Raw genomic sequence first — 16,586 nt, 5'->3', positions numbered from 1 at the left:
TCCCCTGTTATCAATGAACAGGAATCCTCTATACTGAGTGTTCCTGTTCATTGATAACATGAGGACAGAGTATGTTTACTATAACTACAACTATGAATGAAGAGGAGGTGATGTAGATCACTTCCCATTCATTCATAATTGAGGATATAGTGACCATACCATGTCCTCAATTATCTACAAACACTCAGCGATCACTGACTGCGTGTAACCGATCTCCTCTCTGACATGCTGTCACAGGAGGCTGAGCGAGCGATGCAGGGAGGAGAGCTCAGCCTCCTGTGACAGCGTGGATTGTCTCCGCCCACACACCGCTCTGCCGGACTTTGATAGGAGGCTGAGCGGTGTGGGAGGAGAGACGACGGCCGCTCACAGCGCTCTCCTCCCGCAGCGCTCGGCCGGCCGTCACACTTTCTCCCCTCCCCGCTGGGACACAGAGCAGCGCCCCGCAGGGAGCAAAGAAAGCAGGGATGCGCCGATGTATCGGCAGGAAAATGGCACTTTCGGCATTAAGACAAAAGTGCAATTTTCGGCCGATATGTTTTGGCGGCCGATATATCGCTGCATCCCTATTTTTTTTAAAAATCTAATATTTATATACATTTGTAAAATATTTTTTTAAACTTTTTATTTTTTCCCAACTTTTTCTATTGATTTCCGATTCTGCTCGGTACCATGGAGGTACCGAGCAGAATAGTCGAGCTGAATGCCACTCGTCGACATTCGGCTATTCACTCACTGCTGTTCGGGCCCTATGTGACTAGGGGCGAACGGTAGCAAGTGAGCTGCTGGAGCTTCGGCTCAGCCGATCCAGATGTTGGACCGAAGCTGAACCGAAGCCAGCCGAAGCAAGCCGATGTACGGCTAATTTTAGCCGTTGTACCTTTGAAATCAGCCATCCTGAGCGAAAGTGAATAGCCGAACAGTGTTCGGCTCTGTTCACTTCGGCTCGGTTATTCACTCGGTTATTCACTTCAGCAACTTTATGAATAACCCTCTAAATTTATGTCCTAGTACAAAAGAATGGCAAAAATATTTCAAAAGGAAGTAAAGGCTTTAAAAACTTTAATGCATTTTTAATGCAAGGTTAAACAAATAAGCAAAAATGAAAAAAAAAAATTATATATGAAAAATAAAAATGATTACCACTAAAATAAGCTAAAGGGAGAAAGGACGTAATTAGGGATGATTACAGCTAACGTTAATGAGAGTTTACAAGAAACCACTTTTTGTTAAAAAATGAATTTTTTACATCACTTTTATCTGCATGTTAAAAAAACTTGATGATAATGTTGTTACAACGTATTTATGAATGAAGCCTGGGACGATAACTGGCACCCAACTATCAACGTGACAGCTAGACCTGACCCTCTGAAGATGCTCTAGATTCTATTCAAATTAAAATCTAAATCTCTGGTTGGGGTGTCCTGTCTTCTTTCAACAGACCAAGCTGTCCATGAAAAGTGCCAGTTAGAGGGTTGAGACAAACCATTTAACACTGACTGGGGGGCTTACAATAGTCAGCTTTTATTCATTTATGTAAAACCTTTATCCCAAAAGGTAAACGTAAAACTGTTGCTGTAACTGCTTAGAAAGTATTATCTGGAGTTTGGATTTCCATTTAAATCTTCTATTACATCCAACACAGCCCTCTCCACAAGGTCACAATGTTGCTGTCTAAGGTTGGCTCCATTGCTCCTCCAAGGAGTGGAGCCACCCTAAGACAGGAAGAGTGTCGCTGGCCGGATCACCCGGTGATAATAAAGGGAAAAAAACATAAAGAAATAAAACTAATACAGTCACCACATTTAAGGATTGGTATGCTGCAATATATGACATTTTTGGTTTTGGGTTTAGATATGCTTTACGCTGGATATATTTATTGATCCTGTGTAAAGCCTCTTACCTCTGAAAATGGAACCTCTTGAAGCTTTCTCCGAATGACTTGGCCACTGGTGACTGAGTCCCAAAGACTCTTTCCTGGAGCATGATATGGAAACTTCCATTCCAAACTTAACTGCACTGACCCTGAACATTTACTGCATGGGCTTATGAGTGCAAAATCACCTTTGTAAAAAGGAAATAGAACATGTTATTGGTTTAAAGTTTTATTTATATAAATGCAATGTGGTATGAAGCCCTTACCTTGAATACTGGAACCTTGTGTCAGGCTCTGTAGTGGTACCTCTGCCTTCCCCAAGTAACTTCCGGGCTGGGTCTCTTCATCATCAAACACATAAATATAGAGACATTCTTTCTTCAGATAGCGTTCTAGATCATTTGTCAAGTGAACAGGGTAGATAGCTTCATCCCCAAACTGTGGGTTATTGCTACAGGGTATGATACTACTGGAGTGGTCTGGGTGATGATAAAAGCGATAGACTATATATGGACTTGGTTGATGGCCCAGAGTGCTTGTTTTTAGGCTTCTACAACCCCAGATACGAATGATCAATGCATTATGATTTCCATTGTTTACCTGTGGTGCCCAAGCCTGGAAAATAGAAAATCGTATAAGCAAATGGTCTATGCCAGTGTGCACATTAACTGCAGACAATCAGTGATAATAAATGCTGTTATATTATTATTTTTATAAGTTTATCATGTTTTTCTTGGTTACTATTATGCTGCTTACCTTTCCTAGCCCAGTGATTCTGCGAGTAGATAAATAAACCTTGGCTTTACTTTTTTGCCTTTTCAGACATTGAGTCCGTGACAGGGGTCCATGCTGCCTCAACCAGTAGTCCAGCTCTCCTATATTTTCCCCAGTGGCATCTAAGGAAGCAACAATGTTCATAATATTTTAACAGATATTTCTGGTTTTTACTTCCACAGTATTTTTGTGTAATTTTTCTTGTTATTATTGTTCAGTGATATACATGAACTACTCTTTACTAAACTATGAGGGTAATGTATGAAAACTGGAGAAGGCAGAATCTGGAGCAGTAGCCCATGTCAACCAATCAGCTTCTATTTTTATTATCAAAATCCTAACTAAACAACCTGAAGATAGAAACGGATTGGTTACTATGGGCAACAGCTCCAGATTGTGTCTGCTCCAGTCTTGAGAAATTTCCCCTTTGTGTTTTTAACACACAGTAAGAGTATAGTAGGGGGAACAGATAAGCAGGCCAGATGGTGCATCCATCTACTATGCAATATGCCTCAGTTGTGGCATATACAGGGGTAAGCAACCTTGGCACTCTAGCTTTGGTGAAAGTACAAATCCCATGAGGCATTGCAAAACTCTGACAGCCACAGGCATGACTCCCAGGGGCAGTGGCATGACATGAGTTGTAGTTTGGTGGCTGGAATCCCGTGGTTGCCTACCCCTGTTATAGTGTATGTCTGTGAACTTTTCTAAAAAATTGGCAGGGGTTGTTTTTTGAATCTTAAATGCCCATTTTAAGGGGTAAATAAATCTCAAAATGTAAATACTGAAAGATAATCTGATCAGTATAATAGTAAAAACAGAATTTGAATGTGAAATTTATTAACTGCTTTGCATTAGGGCAAACCCATCTGGGAAAACTAAAAATAAATACCAAACTAACAGAAAGAACAAATAGATGACAACACATACTTTGAATTAAACCTGTCATGAGAGCGTCATGGTAGCTGTCATTAAAGACCATTTCTTGCGAAAACACTATTTGCCTGGCTGTCATGGTAATGTACGGGCTTAGAACAATTATAAAGATATAGGTGTTGATTTACTAAGGCCTCATTCACACTAGAAATGGCCGGCATGTACAGCTCCATGCTGTGTGCGCGGCCATATCGGCCAGCCCCTGGGAAGGACATGTGCTGCGTGTTATTAGTACGCAGCCCCTGTCCTTCTCTATGGGAGCACGCGGCAATATGCTGCCCTACGCTCACCTGCCCTGCACGTCCGTGCGGGTGAGCGTAGAGTGGCATATGGCAGCTTACTCCCATAGAGAAGGACAGGGGCTGCGTACTAATCACAAGCAGCACCTCTCCTTCCCGGGAGCTGCCCAATACGGCCGCACGCATGCAGCACGGAGCTGTGCGTGTCGGCCTTTTCTCGTGTGAATGAGGCCTAAAAGGTTAAAAGTCTGTTCCAATATTGTGCAAGGAAAATTTAAAAAAAACTGTATTTTTGCTTGCACATGATTGGATGATGAAAGTAGGCAGGGCTTCACCTCATTCAGCTAGGGGAAAATTCCCTTACAAAGTGAACAGCCTATTTGCCTTTATTAAATCAACCTCATAGAAATGTAACGGGTTTATTAAACTCTTTTTTAGCTGCCATACCTCATTATTCCTTTCAAAAAATGTTTGTTGCTTGGCTTTTCCAATAGTTCAACCGGGACAATAGTTTAAATAATTTCTGAGTTGTGAACCTGGAACACGTATACGGATGAGGAGTTCTAACTTCACTATGATTTTACTAGCTGCATGCTTGCTTCAAAGTAAAAAAAAATAGTAAAATGTCCTAGACTTGAATGACCTCTCAGCAGTCCTGCTCATTTTTACATGGGCAGGGGGCCTCCAGCTATGCATAGCCACCACTAGGAAGTTGCTATATCAAATGCAAGTATGTATGTGCCGGGGTATCCTAAATAATGACACAAGTATGATATTGAATGTGAACAAACCACAAAATTAAAGCCAAACAATATATAAATACAACCAACGTGACTCTATCAAACAGTATGTGCATCAAAAAAAAGGAATTCCATTCACAATGCCAGTGTATAAGAGTTCATATATATCTCAATACAAAAATCAGTCCAAATAGAAAGGGCCACAAATAATCCGGAGTTGTTCCACCACCAGATGATGACCACTGTGTGAACACCCAATATAGTGCTGCTCACCTTGGCCTCAGACCTGGACAATAGGTCTAAACAACACTGTTTCCCCCCTTGTTGTAGAGGCGGTCAGAGATCTAACCTTAATGGAGTCATATGGATAATTCTCCTATTTGACAACACGTGTTCCCAGGAAGCCAGATGCTGTATTATCTTCGTCCCAAATAAAAAAGGAAGTTGCTATATTTATAGCCACTTTGGGCCAGCTCTGAGCCATGCTTTAGGGACAAATGGAAGGGAAAAAAGGCATATGCAGACAGTTTATGCTGCAGTATCAGCTGCCTAGCCCTGCTGGTAGATTAGTACTTTTGATTGTTCCTATAGAGCACTTGGGGTCCCATTGATTGGTATTATAAATCGATGGAACGTGGCCTCAGCAATCATATACAACTGGCAAGTAATAATTTGTATAGTAAGTAAAATACATTCTGCTTTTGGCAGCCAAGGCAATAGAAATCAGTTTGTACCACAATGTATGAACATTTACCTGTCATCATTACAGTGCCATGAACTCTGTCTGTGCTCTGCAGAACTGTGTCCAACCTTAGTCGTCCTCGTGCCAACTCACGGTGCTCCCCACCTATGACTTGATTAAGCTCCACTGTTACAGTGCCCAATCTCAAGTAGCACAGAAATTCTGGATCTGGGGTTACCGCATAGCAAGAAGTAAAGTTATACTGTGGTCTGATTTCAGTCACAACAGGGGTTGCATGTGTCTCAAAGTCATACAGGGAATATATACAGAAGGTGATTGGCTGAGGATCATCTACAACCCTTATTCCGTGTGCTGAAAAGCAGATCCCTCCAATATGAATCTCAAACAGAGTTTCTCCACGTTGAAGAGTGGGAGGTGGAGAAGGACTAACTTCAGGAGAGGGGGACTCTTCATCCTTATGTCTGTATGGAATTGTACCATATGCAATGTCCTTTAGCTGAGCTGAAAGAGAGCAATATATCATATCAAATGCACAAAAAATAAATCACTTATTTATGAGTTAAACCAAGATCACACACTAAGGTACAAATTATGTAATGTTCACCAGAATATCAAATCTATGAATGCTTTGAGCAGCTAATCAGGTTAAGACGAAATGATGAGGAAAATGCTTAAGCTGAATTCCTGACAAACTGCTAAATACATAGTTAAAAAAATAGCTGTAACTGTTCAGCCAATCAAGAAATTAACATAGCTCTGCAAGACAGCATAACCCGGCTGCTTAACTGACTTTTCTCTACCCTCCTAGGCCACCTTCCTGCCCCCAGTCTATGACTGGACAGTGAAAGAGAAGCAACTGACTGATAAGGCATATTACTGCTACCTTGTCAGAACATGCAACACACCTGATTGGCATATGGCTCTTTTCACATAGGCTTTTTTGGGTCGGGTCTGCCTGTCAGTATTACAGACGGACCTGATTTGAAGCCCGATGTTAGTCTATGGACAGCCGTATGTAAATGGGCAGGCATACGTTTATTCTTGGTTACCCATGCCTCCAGCCAGGTCTGGAAAAAAAGCGGATCAGGGATCAGTTTCACTGGACCTGATCGTGCCGTTTCGGGGGTTGACTAACATGGATTTGGTAATGTCAGTTTTTGCCTCCATCACAAGATGGAGAAAAAAAACTGCACAGGCACGTATGTCACAGTGGTGACATCCATTCCTATTAGGAGGGGATCAATGCATGGATTCCCCCCTGATCGGACAGTGTGAAAGGGGCCTAAATTCTTTACACTGTATTAGTATGTATCACTATTGATTTGACATAATACCATTTATATTTAATAATTGCATTAACAGAAACACAGGAGCTGATTATTGAAGACTACAGGATAAGAAAATTAGAGTTGAAATCAATGGCAACCATTCAGAATTTTATTGTTCCTCAAACAAAATATGAAACCTCATTGGCCACAATGAATTAAAATTCCAGTTAGTTCATTAGGTCATTTTCTCTTATCCAATTTTTTGGAGTAGGCTCGTAGAAATGCAAAAGTAAAATTTGGACCTAATACCTTCCAAGTTCTGGATTCTGGAGCTGCGCTTAAGCAGTTTGGCCTCATAGTGGTGCTCAAGTTCTTCTCTTTCGCGACTTTCACTTTCTGCTCTAAGTTTCACTGACTTCAGCTCTTCCTGGTAATTGATGGGAAAATCATACAGTAATATAGGAGGAAACAGCAGAAAAACAACTTTGTATTTACCGGGTATTGTTCTTTGATCTCACCATGAAAGCGCATTAAAACAGCCAGAGCCAATGGAAAACTTTTTTTGTAGTTTTTACCTTTACAATACTTAAAAAAAAGAAGAAGTAATTCTAGAAAGGCAATTGCACTAAAAAAAGGGGCTTGTTATCCCAAAGAAAAAAAAGCAAAGTTTGTAGCCAGACGTTTTCAAATACACTGAGCTGCATTTTGAAAATGTGGTAATTTGGATGCATTGTGAGTCCCAAAAATGCAGTACATGAGATTTTCTCACTTAGTATCACAGCACAGTATGTATGTGTGAACAATGCTCATTTGAATGCATTGGTTTCTACATTAACTTGCATTTTCATGCAAAGTAAAATAAAGCATAATGCAGAATGCGTGAATGAGCCCTGAAAATGGCTAAGGTCCAGATGGGATACATGACCATAGGTCATGAAATGGTTCATCTTCCTATACTTTATATATTGCCACAATATGTGGAAAAAGATCAGGAACAATTTGAAGGTATCATGATTAACTGCCTAGTACTGTAAGAGGATCTTGTTATCAAAGAAAAAAAAAATAAGACCAAGGTAGCTTTGGTGTGTGTTACATCTTTGCTCCCCTGAAGAACTCCAGGTGCCATTGCTATGTGACACTTCCAGGTGTGTGGGACAGAGTGGCTCCCTCTGAAAGCCATGGTTCCTCCCACAGATCCCCACATCACTATTGTGTCCTCTACTGACCTGGGAGAAGAAGAGTCACCGGCACTACAGACTGTGATTCAAACATGTCTTTCCTGTCAGCCCCATGGCGGCACAAGGCCATTCGTGTGCTGCCATGGAGCTGGACAGGAAAGGAAAATTACGGTAAGTATAAAATACAATTTTCCTGTTTTCCTGTCAGCTCCATGGCAGCACACGAATGGCCTTGTGCTGCCATGGAGCTGGACAGGAAAGGAAAATTACGGTAAGTATGAAATACAATTTTCCTGTTTTAGTGACGCTTGTTCATATTACTACAAGGCATGCCTTGTGATAATGTGAGCAAGCATCAATAAAGACATGTTTGAATCACAGTCCAGAAAGCCGGTGACTCTTCTTCTCGTTGTTCTGAGTGCTCCGCCACACGCTTGTCACCACAGCACCCACTACAGACTCCTTGGGATCCATTGGTCAGGAGTCTGATCGGATACGTACAATAGCTCTAAAGACCTGGGGTACATCTATGATTTTGCAGATATAGGAACATAACAGCTATAACTTACAGGTTGGCTCTTGTAGTTCTCTGGACCCAGTCACTTAGAATATTACTATGCAGTGGATGAAGTGTATAGTGAGATAGTAGCATGGTGCATAGGAATAGAAATGTTTTCATAGCACATATGACTTTAAGATTTAAAAGATGGTGCAATGGTCAGGAATGTTTACTGAACTTGTTCACCTAACTTCCTGATGCAGTAACTACACATGAAGTAAAATGGAATCTCTTCAACGGGGCCCAGAGAGCAATAAATATTTGACTCGTTCCCAATCTATTCAGGGAGAGCAAAATTTTGTCAGAAATTCTATTTTAAATCTTTAAAAAAACGAGCATTTGGCCAACCAGTGTTTAATAAGAAGCAATGTTATATTTTTGTATTTTTTTTATTTCAAAATGTCTCAGATTTTCTACTTACCTGATAATCTTTATTGATCTGATGCTGCAAAATCAGCATTTCCTGAACTTTCTCAAGTTCTAATATAGTCTCAGCATGAGCAGCATCCATCTCCAACAGTTTCCTCTTTGTCTCCTGTTCTGGCTTTCTCCTTTCCTCTTCCTCTACCTCCATTCTGAAATCTCTGCATCTTCCAGTTTCCTCTGTCTCAGCTTGTACCTGGCTCCTCTCATCCGCTTCTGCCTGTCTCTTCCCCTCTCGGTGTGTATTCCAGAAATCCTCTTTTTCACGGAACATTTTCTTCAATATCCAATAGTCTTCTGGGATGTGAGTCTACTTTAGGTGAATACATAGTCAGTTTTGTTCCTCTTACTTCATGGGTACATAATGACAATTTAACAAGCAGATAACATCCAGTTTCACTTAATATGAACAAATAATCAAAAACTACTTACTGACTTTGTTTAGAGGATGCTCAATTTACTTACAAGGTCCCGTTTGCTGGGTTCATATCAGCTATAGGTAAATTATCCTACGGTATGAGTGCATATATGTAAATCCATTATCACTTTTTCTATGAGGGAATCACAACATGACTCCCTCATTCTGCATCTGTAAATTGTAGTCTTTTATTCCTAGATTGCGATTAGATTAGATTAGATGAGCAACTGTAGCAGGATGGGTAGGACAAAGGGTTTCTTTTAGTCACCGGTAAAACATGTCACCAGCATTCCAGCACCCGACTGCCACTCTGGTCCCCTATTTCTGATTGCAATCAAAGTGCTGCAAGCAGGGCCTTCTCATTGCAGTGGACAGTTTACAGCAACCAGTGAGCCTTAACCAGCTTGCAGGCCATAGTTTGGGGACTACTATTGTATATGAATAAACACACCCAAGTAAAGTGCTAACTTTGCCAGAGAGCAGGTGATGTTATCTGTCGGGTCATACTTCAAATTTTAAATCTGCCCCTCTAGCTTAGTTTAGGAGCCTTCCATAGTGTCCATGTAGATACCAACTTTCTCATAGTATTTGCATATGCTCAGGCATGCTCTTCCCTTTCTGAAAAATTGTAAGGGCAGACCAGAAGACCAGCGCTCCGAAGGGAGAATCCACACACAAGTGTGTATAAGATTATGGGTGATGGGTGATGCTGGTGTGCTGCTTCCTGATTGTACGGACCGGGGTGTCCGACATATGTAATAAAAACCAAAATAAAAGGGAAAGAGGGAAGCGCCACTAACCAGGAAGGAGTTGATGGAAACACAGTGCGGAGTGTAGAAACTCACCATTGAGTAACGAAGGATGCGTTGTCATTGGCGACGGTGGTGATTAAGTTCCTGATGGTCGTGGGGTTGGAGAAGGTATGATGTCAGCAATGGAAGTGTGATGAGGAACTGGGGAGGGTTCAGTGCCGGTGTTCTGGTTGTCCTTGAAGTGGGAGTGAGGCTTCTTGGCTCCCCGAATGCTCAGAATAAACCTCGAGTGGGTGTCTGATGTGGCAGGGACTTTGGGTGCAAAGTCTTGAGTGCAAGACTTCATCACCACCGTCGCCGATGACAACGCATCCTTCCTTACTCAATGGTTAGTTTCTACACTCCACACTGTGTTTGTCATTTGTGATTTCTCACCTATCGCTTGTACCCCTTGTGTCTCCCGGTGATCCCCAATTACCCATACCGAGAAGGGGCACACCCACTCGCCCCCCCATCACCATCAAGTGAGTGGGACCACCCTCACAACCAACCAAGCTCCACGGCCCGGCCCACCTCAACTCCTTCCTGGTTAGTGGCGCTTCCCTCTTTCCCTTTTCTTTTGGTTCTTCCCTTTCTGCTTCCTACCCAGATAGCAGGGATAACTTGCCACAAACTTGTGGCAGGGTTAAATTGTAATTCTTGTTAACTTGCTGCACACATTCCTGGCAAGTTGTAGACTTGCAGAACACTTGCAGCACAAGTTCTAGTTGACACTTTTTGAATTTGTAGCAAATTTGCTTGGCAAGTCTACAGCAAGAGTCCTGCAGGTCTTAGCAAGAGCTCTGCAAGTGTGCAGCACTTTTGCAAATCAAGTTGATCTGGAGACTTGCAATGCAGACTTGCTGCAACACAATTGTGAAGCTTGGCAAGTCTGCAATGGTCTAGCAAGTCATTTTCAAACTTGCAGCTCAATTGCATGCTTTCTGGGTATGTGACCATGCCCAGACCTGCTGAATGCTTGCTCAAGTGCAGGGCAGTGCATTATGGGATACTAGTGAAGGGGCCTGTGTATTCTATGTATGCAAATGGAAGGCACTCTGAGTGGGGCTAAAAGGACAAATCATTAGCCCAAAGCTATAAAGTATGACACAGCAGCATGGGATGCCTACTTTCTCATAAAATAATCTACATGGTTGGTGTTTTGGGAGGGGTGGTGCCTGTTTCTCTGATCCCTTCCTTTTGAAAAACAATTTTTTTGCTGGCAGCCATATGAGTTTGTGGTAATATATCAGGAGCCTGCATGCCTGCTGCACCAGACTGGTATTCCTGGGCAGTGACACATTTTCATTAAATCAAGGTTTAGGAAAAAAAAAATACTTTTTCAAAATGATCAGACCCATTCAGTAGCTTTGCTGGTACAATGGGTGATATTTGCTGATCTGCCTAAGTAGAACCATTTCAGCACGAACCCTCATTTTTCACTCTTCTTTCGTTTTTACCTGAGGTTTCTGCAGGGTCATATCCTGTTCACAAGATGCTTCTCTGGTAGAAGAAGATGAAAGGACTGATATTTTATCCTGAAGATCATGGATTTCTTGCATCTTTTCTAATAGCTGACACTGTAGCCTGGAAACATCTTGTTTTAGCTGCTCACTTTGGTCTGCCAAGTAAAAAACAAAAAACTGATTTTAAAAACATTACACACTAATTTATATTAACACACACATGACAATATTCAGGTCATTCCTTATAGGTTTGCTTTGTTTTTTATTTGTTTTGTTTTTTGCACAGCAGCAAACAATTTTTTAAAAGAATGAGAAAGGAGTACAATAGTATTCAGTATATATTTATGTATAACAAAGGGATACATATGCAGTTTTCTGATGTATGCACGGATATGCTGAAAAAAGACCCTACAAAGAGTTTAAGGCAACCTTGGCTGAAAAAAGGCGATTCCATGGGAGTTCTGACTAAAAAAGAAGTAGAAATGTTGGTACCTGAATATGCTATTATGCCTATATAGTCCACCATTTATCCAAGGTCCTTAAGGGTTTAAACCCATTAGAAGGCAGATCTCTAGTTACATAGTTAGTCAGGTTGAAAAAAGACACGTCTATCGAGTTCAACCTATAGAAATAAGTTCAACCCATAGAGATAAGTTCAACCAACAGAGATAAGGAATTGGGTCTCGGAATGAGAGATTGGGGTTGGTTTACTAAAAGCAAATTGGCTGCTCACTTTGCAAGGGAATTTGCACCTTGCAAGGGAATGTTCTCTTAGTTTAGTCAATGTGGTAAAAATGAGTATGCTTTGCAAGCATACCCAATCACATGCAAGGAAAATAAGAAAACAAACAGTATTTGTGGTAGCACATAATTGGATGATGGATGTCAGCAGAGCTTCACCTACTTCACTAAGCTAAGAGAAGAATTTGTTCCAAAGTGAAACTTCCCTTGCAAAATGAACAGCCTGTTTACCTTTAGTAAATCAACCCCATTGAGTCAGTGGCTGGCCTATTAATTGCAATTACTGGTTGTTCAATTGCCAAGCTATCTGAGACATACAAAACAGCTAAAAGTTAAATAGGATTTTAAGTGGAACAAAGATGAGTTTTGGATCACATGTGATGTGCAAACTTTGTACTTGTCTATTCCACACAAATTGGGACTAATGGCAGTTAAATATTTTTGGATTATCACAGTGATTTTGCACACAAAACTTTTATCATGGAGGTTTTGGAGTATTTATTAACTCACAGTATATATTTTTTCTTTTGATGGTGATCGCTCTCTCTAGAGATGCAGCGCTGAGTTGGGAGCTAAATGTTCTCCCCCCTTTTTACCACTCCCACTAGCTCCCTGGTAAACTTGCACATGGGCTGGTGGAAGCAGTCACGCAGATTTGGAGATAGCAGTCTCTTTAAGAAACACATTATATATTTTTATATGCTATATAGATGATTTCCTGTTCATTTGCACTGGTACTCTGAATGTCTTATTTGAGATGTATTTGTGTTACTTTATAGTAGATAATTTCTTACTTTAGTGTCTCCTTTATTAGTTACAAGATTTTATAAAGTAATGTTATGAGATGGCCTATATGTAAGATGCTATGATAGTCCTCAGATCTAACTGGTAAAATGATTTCATAATGATTTTAATGTTAGATATAATGAAACAATGTTTATTGAATCATTATACTGATTGATGACAGCTTGATCTCCAGAAGGAGTAGGAGTGTTGTTAGTATAAAATGTAGTCTGACATCTAATAAAGGTGGCCATACACTTTACAACCCTCGCAAGACTTTTGTCTTGCGAAGGTTGTAAAGTAATTTAAAAAACGTACGATCTGCCCGTCTTGGACAGGCAGACCGTACTTGCGATCATCGCAAGCCCACCCCCCTGAGGGGCAGGCTTTCGATGACTGCAATGCTGAACGGGCAGTGTGCGCGTGCGCACACCGGCCCGTTCGGCAGTTGTCGAACAAGCAGGCCACTAACAGAGAATCGTACGATTCTCGGCGGGTTTTCCAGCCTGCTTGTTCGACGGAAGACGTGCGACCGTACAGTAGAAACGGTCGCACGCCTTCCATACACTTTGCGATTATCGTACGATCAAAAGACAAAAGTCTTGCAATGGTCGTAAAGTGTATGGGCACCTTTAAGGTGCCCATACACTGTACGATTATCGTACGAGAATCGCGGGAAATCCTGTGATTCTTGTACGATAATCGTACAGTGTGTAGGCACCTTACGACCATCGCAAGACCTTTGTCTTGCGATGGTCGTAAGCTTATTAAAAGCTCGTACGATCTGACCATCTTGGACAGGCAGATCGTACTTGCGATCAGACTGCAACGAGGGGCAGGCTTCCGATGACTGCAAACGGACAGTGTGCGCGTGCGCACACCGGCCCGTTCGGCAGTTGTCGAACAAGCAGGCCACTAACCCGCCGACAATCTTACGATTGTCGGCGGGTTTTCCAGCCTGCTTGTTCGACCGAACAGTAGAAACCATTGCACGCCTTCCATACACTTTGCGATTCTCGTACGATCGCGGGATTTCCCGCGATTCTCGTACGATAATCGTACAGTATATGGGCACCTTTAGAGTATGAGTTAGCACAGCATGAAATACATTACAGATTTTGGAAAAAAGGAAAGTGTATGACATTTTGGAGTGTTCTCAATCTGGTGTTTGTTAAACATATAGCATAAAAAAAGATGCTGATGTGAGTTAGCCTAATAGAGGCAGCACTAATGATATATTAAAACTTGCCTCTTGCAAGCTGTAATTGCTCCTTGCTATGTGTCAGGCCAGACTCATAGCACTGAATTTGTTCCTCTAATTTTGTAATTTGTGCCTTTAATTCTGCTTCTGCCATCTTCCAGGAGTTCACACGCTCCAAATTCAGAGAACTGTGAATAAATGAAAGAAGCTGGTCACCGATTTTCACTTTGTCTGTAGTTTCCTCATTCAGCTTACAAGGATTTCTCTTCTCACCTTTTTAGGAGGTTTTCATAATGTTCTTTAAGAAGGTCTTTCTCTCTATCCAGTTCAATAACTCTCTCTTGATACTGAAATAAAGCAATTTTATCATCAAGCACTGAAATATGGTAGCTTTTCACAACTTTGTATTAAGTATGTGCTTTGTTTTGTAGAGACCCTGCCTTCTGCTGTGTTTGTTTTAGTGTTTGTTCTTGTTAGGATATATTTAGTTTGAGCGGTCGATTACCATTGTCTGGTCATTGCAGGTCTTCCCTAATCTCATTGGGTTGATGTTATGACTAGGGATGTCCAGATACCAGTTCAGATACCAGTACCGACACTTGGCATTTTCACAAGAACTACCAGGGTTGCAACGGTTGTAGCTGGGACCTGGCTCTGGCACTCCACCACTGTCCTGAAATCATTAGTCTGTGTTGTTTTAGAAAAACTGTCACATGACAATAAACAAAAATGTATCAGTACTTGTATCTGTGAGGACTTGGACAAGCATCAGTACTTGTACTTGAAAAAATTGTATCGGTGCATTACTTGGACAAGTATCAGTACTTGTATCTGTGAGGACTTGGACAAGTATCAGTACTTGTATCTGTGAGGACTTGGACAAGCATCAGTACTTGTACTTGAAAAAATTGTATCGGTGCATTCCCTTATATATATTTTTAACGAAAAAAATCATACATTAAAACAGAGATGTACTAATCCCAGGAGCTCCGTGTGCTCTTTACAAATGACAGCTGCCTCCTAACTTTTTTATTTTTCTCTAGTCTAGTCTTGGAGCTGGAAAAGTAACTGTACATGTTTGTACTGAGTACACTACTTGATATCTGAACATCCCTAGTTATGACTCAACCAATCCATGAGGTCCTAGTTCAGAGATATGTTTGGGAAGATGATCAATATTTGGGGCACCTTTCCATGGGATTCTCTCTTCTTCTGGGCTCTTCCTGGGTCGGATGTATATTTAGAGTGTCTCTTCACTTGAGCCTTACCTTAACCTGGGGCATGTGCTGTATGTCCAGGGACTTAAAGGAGAACTATGGGGTTAAGGCTTTTCCCCATAGTTCTTCTTAGTGTAACGGGAGGACACAAACTAGCGTCCTCCCATCACCCTAAGCTCAGTATACCGCGAGCTACAGCTCGCGGTATACTGAGACGCCGCAGTATACCGCGAGCTACTGTCGCGGTATACTGAGACACCGCAGCTGAAGCGGATCCCTACAATTATGTCTGGATCCACCCAGCTGCGTGAGTGACAGCTGGATCTGCCTATCTAGAGGCAGAGCCAGCTGTACCCGCCCCCTCCTCCGTCCGTTCCGCCAGTCAGCGCTGGTGGATCGAAGTAGGGAGGGGGGAATCCAGCCCCTCCCCTGTCACGGCGGAGAGCTGTGACAGGATTGAGAAGTGAGCGAACTCCGGTATGTGTTTGCTCACCTCCCGATCTACTGAGCTGACCTGTGACAGTCTCATCACAGGTCGGCTAGAACTATAAGGTGAGTGAAAAGCACTGACCTTATAGTTCTCCTTTAAGTTGAAGTACATATATGAAGGAAGCTAGACATAAAAGGATCTCTTGCTTAAGAGTGTCAGCGAAGAGCTGGGTAGAAGCTACTGTATGGACATTGTTAGAAGCATTCATTGCCCACAGATCAAAGTATCTTTGACCATACTGTAAAACGGCCAAGAGCCAGATTTAGTAGTGAGAGATCCACTGCAACTATAGAGAGGCTGACTGTTCTTACATAGTCATAGATCTGCCTGTCTGCTCTCACAGGGCCAGTAATTACCAAGAGGCTGCTCTTAAAAAGCCTACTGCTAATACTATGGCTACTTCAGAACACCTGTCCTCTTTTTGTGCTCTATTTGTGTATTCTGCACCCCTAAACCCTCTCTAGTAATTTTAAATTCAGCAATAAAAGGTATAAAGACTAATGTGACTGGTGCTCAAGCTATTTTCTGCTCCACCATACATCAAAGATTGTGCCCTGAGATTGAAATGCTAATCTGCCTCACTGCTTAAGGGGTCATTCCACACCACCCTAAGAGAAGAGGAGTCTGTAAAGTGGGGCAAATGTGCAATAAATGTTCAGTGTATCTGTGGTAAGTATTTTATAAATAGTACAAGATATAGAGGGTTCTTTTTTAGCATACAGTATGATTGTCCATCCGTCAAAATAATGCATATTTTTCTTTCAACATATAAATCTAATATTT

The 16,586-nt window shown here is 41.6% G+C and overlaps 1 protein-coding gene across 1 annotated transcript in view; it reads right to left on the bottom strand.

Annotated features, from left to right (window-relative positions):
• RPGRIP1 (retinitis pigmentosa GTPase regulator interacting protein 1) overlaps positions 1-16,586 on the bottom strand; it is a 38,165-nt gene that overhangs the window by 9,829 nt on the left and 11,750 nt on the right. The window contains exons 9-17 of the mRNA XM_018563132.1: positions 14,370-14,443; positions 14,145-14,284; positions 11,366-11,526; positions 8,695-9,006; positions 6,846-6,963; positions 5,320-5,769; positions 2,633-2,772; positions 2,143-2,491; positions 1,904-2,064 (exon numbers count right to left, since the gene is read on the bottom strand). Of these exons, the coding sequence (XP_018418634.1) occupies positions 1,904-2,064; positions 2,143-2,491; positions 2,633-2,772; positions 5,320-5,769; positions 6,846-6,963; positions 8,695-9,006; positions 11,366-11,526; positions 14,145-14,284; positions 14,370-14,443 (1,905 nt within the window). The remainder of the gene's footprint in view (positions 1-1,903; positions 2,065-2,142; positions 2,492-2,632; positions 2,773-5,319; positions 5,770-6,845; positions 6,964-8,694; positions 9,007-11,365; positions 11,527-14,144; positions 14,285-14,369; positions 14,444-16,586) is intronic.

The sequence above is a fragment of the Nanorana parkeri genome, unplaced genomic scaffold (genome assembly GCF_000935625.1).
Source record: "Nanorana parkeri isolate BGI_ZX_2015 unplaced genomic scaffold, ASM93562v1 scaffold635, whole genome shotgun sequence".
NCBI classification, from domain to species: domain Eukaryota; kingdom Metazoa; phylum Chordata; class Amphibia; order Anura; family Dicroglossidae; genus Nanorana; species Nanorana parkeri.
This window is presented reverse-complemented; position numbering and strand designations above follow the sequence as displayed.